This window comes from Toxotes jaculatrix, chromosome 7, assembly GCF_017976425.1.
Source record: "Toxotes jaculatrix isolate fToxJac2 chromosome 7, fToxJac2.pri, whole genome shotgun sequence".
Lineage (NCBI taxonomy): Eukaryota > Metazoa > Chordata > Actinopteri > Toxotidae > Toxotes > Toxotes jaculatrix.
The window spans coordinates 21,665,742-21,671,741 of record NC_054400.1 but is presented as its reverse complement, the minus strand read 5'-3'; the positions used below and the strand labels follow the sequence as shown (position 1 = coordinate 21,671,741).

Below are 6,000 nucleotides of genomic sequence, written 5' to 3'. Positions count from 1 at the left end.
ACAAAGCAAAGACTCAGGTCTTTATTTTTGTTCAGACAACAATAGTTTGTTCATTAAAAAAAAAAAATCATTATATATCTCTTGAGGCACTGTTTGTATAAAGTTTCTTTGATTAGGAAACGTGTACTGTACAAAAAAGTTAATCCCTTGTAAAACAATTTAAAATCTAAAAATATAACTAAAACACTGACAACTGAATTGTGAATTCAACTTGATCATTTTCAAAACAGCTTACGTGCACAGATTTAGCACTCTGAAGGCACATCAACTTAAAAAAAAAAATTTAAACAGTGCACTTTAGAGTGATATGCTGAAATTAGACCCCAATCACTCTGCATACAAATAAACCATCTCTGTACACACTGGGTGTGCAAAAGAACGGAAATATTAAAATTCAGTGAATAGCAATAATTTAAATTTCAACAATGAACTGATAAAAAAAAGAAAGAAAATCTACCAACACCTGAAATATAAAACTAAAGTGAACTTCAAAGGTATTTATGCTTGTACCATACAGCGGTTAGTGTTCTTTAAAGGAGCAGTTCAAAATTTTGGGAGATGTCTACTCCCTTGCCCTGAGTTATAGGTGTAGATTGATACCTATGATACCAATGTCTGTACAGTAAACATGTAGCTGGAGCCAGACAGCCAGTAAGCTTAGCTTAGCATGAATACTGAAACAAAATCCATCTGCCAGTGCCAATAAAGTTCACAAATGAGTGCGTCATTTTTCATTTGTTTAATTTGAGGTGTAAAAACACCAAGTTCTGTTTATTTGTTTTTGAGGGGGGGGTTCCTCTGAACTATTTCTAGCCAGGCAAGCTGCTTCCCCCTGTTTCCAGTCTTTATGCTAATCTAACCTAAGCTGCTGCTGGCTCCAGCTATGTGCTTATCAAAAACAGACATGAGCGGTATCTATTTTCGCACCTAACTCTCGGCAAGAGAGCAAGTAAGGATTTTTCCCAAAATGTGGAACTATTCCTTTAAGGAAAACCATACTTCCGCCGAACATCAACATCAATGTGATGCCGTTTGGAAGCATCAGTTACAGTATTCAGTTCATCATAAACATCAGAACGAATGCATAATCCGTACCACATTCAATAATGCCATCCAGTGTTTCTGAAACATCACGGTTTAGAGAAATTGGGTGTGAGCATAATATTATTCAACACCATCATCACACACAAAATAACTACACTTCCAAATACATTCTGTACACTGTATTCCCTGCTCTTGATCAAGTTTGACATGTGTCTAATGCAGCTTGTTCCTGTTCAAATGTGGAATGCCAGTAAACAGCAAGGGAGATGGGGGGGAGGGGAGGGGGAATTCATCCAGTGTCACTCCAACACATAAAAACAAAATATTACATTGCAACATTGGTCATTCCTTTTCCCTGCAAGTGATAAAAACACCATAGTGACTTTTCTTCAAGAACAAAAGCATCTAATTACTGTTTCATTACCTCTTAAAAAGCACACTGATTCCAAGGCTGTAGTGACCTTATGCACCCAAAATCACTGTTCCGTTTTTGTGCAACAGCACACTATTATGTCAACAACCCCATGCATATCCTTCCCTGCGGCTTAAAAACAAAACTGATAAAACTTGAGAACAAAGGACTGTGAGAAATTATTACTGACTTACATCAGAAAGAACTTTTTTCTGCTGAAAATCTTTGTATACATCCCACGTAGATGGCCCTGCATCTATACCCTACTGTGGCATTTCAACAATGCCACAAATGAAACAGCACTTTCATCACAGCCAGATCAGAGAATTAGCGCAACGTTAAGGCCTGTGCGTAGGTGTAGCCTTACTGGGGGGTGTGATCATACGAGGGGAACATAGACTTCCGTGTTTTCGGAGGCGGTGGAGGGGGCTTGCTCTCAGTTTTCATTGGCAGTGGAGGAGTGAACTGTGGGGAATGAGTGAAGAAAGCTCATGTTAGGACTTCAAATAAATATAAAAACAGATTTTTTTAACGTTTACATGCCATTAAATATGCATCAGTGTGGGGGTGCTATTTTCTGCAAGCAGATGTACCTCTGAAGAGAATCTGGGGATGTCAATCTCGTGCGGGTGTTTCTTCGGAGGCATGGGTGGGGGGGTCCCTGGGGTGTCAATGGCATTGGCATCATTGTCACTGAGAAGCGATGAATAACCTACCACAACAGATAGGAAATAAAAGCTTTTCAGACCACATGCATCCGTGAATGTGTGTGTGTGTGTGACCTGATTTGGGCTATAGACCAGAATGTGCTTACACAAGGTTAGCAGGCATGATATTCCTCCTTTTCTGTGTGCAAGGCATATTTTTAAGAGAAAATAAAATGATGACATGCAGTGCTGTGTTTGTCACAGAGGTAGGTTTTTTTTTTTTTTTTGCTACATACTGGAGCTGCGTGGTGTGTGTGGAGAGGCAGGCAGCGGGCTGAGAGGGTTAGACAGGCTGAGCTGGGATGAAACACCCTGGAACAGGGAGAGGGTAAGTCGTCGGTCTCCTAATTGTAAACTCTTGGGCCTCTGCTGCTTCTCTGGAGGCGTCTGGAATAACAGTGGAAAACAAAGATATAGGCATCCATGTAAAACAGTCCCGCATATTGGAGCTATTCCCAATTCACAAATGAATAACAGAAACTTAATATTAGGATGAAATGGTCTCCAAGACTTGCAAATGACTTATATCATCACCTGAGTGAAAGTACAGTGTGTTTTAGATAGAAATGAAAATAGCTGAATATATTTATTAAAATAGCTCTATACCTCATCTGCATCGGGCTGCCTCTCCAGTAAGACCTGGGATTTGCTCACACTCCACTCCTTCCTGTTCTTTCTAGCAATCCTGTTGTCCTCCTCTGAGCGGGACAGAACAGAGGCCCTGCGATCACTGGGACGGGACAACAAGGAACTGCTTGTGAATAATCAGAGGTGGAGACAGAGATGCAGAGAGATGTACAATCAGAACGACAAAAAGTGCTCTTGATATGAACAACAAGACAAAATCAGAGTTTGAAGTGAACAGTCTCTGTAGTGTAGGCAACACAGGAACAGAAACTCAAAACCAGACAGAGGGGAAGGTAGGCAAAGGAAGCAGGGAGAGGATGTGGGGACTGACTCTTGGGAGGAAATGCAGGAGGGTCCATCTGAAGATGCAGAGCCGCTGGAGAGGCCCGAGGATGCATTGGAGAGGGTTGAGACAGTGGACATGCGGCGCAGGGTGGAGGACAGGATGTAGGGCATCACCACCGAGCCCACGCGACTCTTCTTCTTCTCAGTGAGAGAGCAAGGCTGGGACACACAAATGGGATTAAGCATCATCGGGGAATCTTGGCAGGGGAGGAGCGCAATGACAGGCAAAACACAGGTCGCACTGGGCTGGCTAAAGGAAGATTTATGGTCCTGCACTAATATAATGTACACTCTGCTTTGAATGAGAAGTGTTTGATAGGAAGGCAAGAGGGCCAATAGCTTAAGTTGGCACCCTCTTACATTAAATTGAGTTTGCGGTTGGCAACGCACCAAGGTTATGACGCCATAATGCTTCTCCACTTTTTCCCGAAGGTCTTGGAAGCAAGTAACCAGACGGTTGTGTAAGGGCTTCAGCTGTTCTGTCGCCTTCTCCCCGTGGATGCGAATCCCATCTGCCAAGAGAGGGATCTGGAGGGGGAAGACGGGCACTTAAGTGTTACTAAACGTCTTCTGCTTTGAGGCCAATGTCATTGACAGTGATTGTGGAAGGATTTACCTGCAGAGCGATGAGGTGTTTAAGGACCTCAATGTGCTCATGGTCCTCTGGGTGTGCTTGGATGTAGGCGTCTGTGAAGAATGCCTACAGAGGATGAAAGCAGGATGAAAACTGGGCAGCTTTTTGAGCACACTCCCTTAAAATATGGCTGCAAGCAACAATGAACAGGTTTTCACAGCATAACAAAGAGGCCACAGTGACTCCCTCATGAATAAGACTTTGTAGCCCATAACAGGCCTGAGGCCAGCTAGAAGTCATTTTAATGAAGAAAGTATTTACAAATCCATATTAATGTTTGCTGTTGTACTATTAATCGGTTATTTGTGTAGTTTGGCTGTGTTTGATGGCAGTATATTCTTTTCCAAATCAATTACTGAAGAACCACCTGTGCACAAACCTAACCTAACCTGAACCTAATATAACAAACAGCTAAAAACAGCAAAAAAACAACGTGCAGTCTACAAACAGTGGGACAGAGTTGTTCTTGTCGATCTTTTTATCATTTTGGTTTAAGACCTCAGTCCCAAAAAGATGATCTGATTACACAAAGCTGACCATTTTTTCAGCAGAGAGCACAGTCAGACAGAGAAATAGTCGTACAAGAGAAACAAGTTACACCTTCTCATAGTTGGAGAAGCCGCCCATGACAGCTGGGTCAACAATGCCACTGAGCATCATGGACAGTGGGTTGATGGACAGCGAGCGATCGCAGGCTTGCTGCTGCACGAGGTTACTCAGCTTTTCATTGGCCATCTCCATTGTTTCTATGGCGTTCTCCAAAGGACTGATCTCCTCCTGCCCATCAGGAGAATTACATGAAGAAGGATGTGAATTAGAGCAATGTTCTAAGAGAAAGGAGCTACAATAACAGAAACAAGAGCAACACAGTTTGAGCATCAAGACGACTTCTCACCACTGAGACAGATTTGACTTCAAACCATTTCAGAATCCCTGGGAAGTGATAGGCGGTAATGTAAGTTGTTCTCTCAATCCACATGGTCTGTAGAGCAGAGTAAATACCAATAAAACAGTAAAGGCTGACATTTTAATGTCTTCATTAATCTTCAGAGTGAAGTATGTTCAAACACAGGGTTGTTTATACTTAGTTCTTTTTTTTCTTTTTTCTTTTGGAATTTATGGGTTCGTGCTTACACATATGAGCTTAGTGTTTAAAAGTAAAATTAAAAAGTGCTCACTGCAAACTCATTGTCCGGGTCCTTTTCACCTTTCCTGAAGGGCCTGGAATACTGGAACTGATCCACTTCATTGGTTCTGTAATAGCTGCAAGAGAACAGGGAAGGACAGCAATGAGTAAGTGGTTTGACCAGAGAACTATAAATCCCAGGGTATTCACGAGAAAATAAATCAGCATATAAGTGTTCTGTTACGCACTTTAATATCTGCTCTGGAACCCCCTTGTCTTTAAACTGGTGGGGCACAGTGAGAACAGGCTTGACAGTAAAGCACTGGATGTCTGAGAAGTTCAACTAAGGATAAGACCAAGGAACAGAGTGGAGGAGCAGTTGTACTGAACCACAGCTTTGTCAGGCTGTACTTGTGCTCTGCGATGCTTTGAGCTAAATGCGAAAGTCAAAATGCTAACACCCTAATGTTAAGCACAGCTCCTGTTCACCATCTTAGTATAGCATTATCAGAATGCTAACATTCGCTAATTATCAATAACCGCAAAACACAGCTGAGGCTGATGGGAATGGCTTTAGTTTTGGTCATAAAACCAAAGTACTGGGCAAACTAAAATATTGATCTGAATATTGATCTGATGATCACAAAAGATATTACAATTCATCCTGAATGTGTGTGTACCAGATATATACATGCAACCCTTAATGCCATTCCTAAAGCTATGATGCTAACATTGCTAAAAGCATTGATAAATTAATAGCTTTTGTGTGGCTTATTATTTAAGGATACACTGTCCAGGGGAGTTACTGATGTTGTCTCCAGGGGGGGCTGTGCTGGTCATCCGGACTGCGTTTGGAAACTGAGAGAGCAGCTTTAAACTGAAGTCTTCAAGCCACTCGTACTCTTTGCCTCGGTAGATGAACACCTTGTTCTGCAGCGGAAGCGTGTAACACAACAAATGAAACTCGTTTCTGACATTCTCTTGTGTCATCAAAAAGCCAATAACCTTTATCGGTATTATTGCACATTGCCCCGAGAAATGTTTCAAAAAGTCAGCTCATTGCATAAGCATGGGCACATGAGGGTTTCTCTAAGTCTCTATTTAT

General features: G+C 41.9%; 1 protein-coding gene across 4 annotated transcripts in view; it reads right to left on the bottom strand.

The window, feature by feature from the left end:
- The window catches only part of dock5 (dedicator of cytokinesis 5), a 29,797-nt gene continuing 23,797 nt past the window's right edge, over positions 1–6,000 (bottom strand). Inside the window, exons 40-51 of one of the 4 annotated variants that reach the window (XM_041042172.1) lie at positions 5,684–5,825; positions 5,144–5,225; positions 4,948–5,032; positions 4,665–4,751; positions 4,370–4,546; positions 3,752–3,835; positions 3,526–3,663; positions 3,122–3,294; positions 2,770–2,917; positions 2,400–2,550; positions 2,050–2,168; positions 1–1,921 (exon numbers count right to left, since the gene is read on the bottom strand). In XM_041042172.1, coding sequence (XP_040898106.1) covers positions 1,820–1,921; positions 2,050–2,168; positions 2,400–2,550; positions 2,770–2,917; positions 3,122–3,294; positions 3,526–3,663; positions 3,752–3,835; positions 4,370–4,546; positions 4,665–4,751; positions 4,948–5,032; positions 5,144–5,225; positions 5,684–5,825 — 1,488 coding nt within the window. In that variant the 3' untranslated portion in view covers positions 1–1,819. Of the gene's footprint in view, positions 1,922–2,049; positions 2,169–2,399; positions 2,551–2,769; positions 2,918–3,121; positions 3,295–3,525; positions 3,664–3,751; positions 3,836–4,369; positions 4,547–4,664; positions 4,752–4,947; positions 5,226–5,683; positions 5,826–6,000 lie in introns of all 4 variants that reach the window. The other 3 variants (XM_041042173.1, XM_041042174.1, XM_041042171.1) reach the window with 3 other exon arrangements.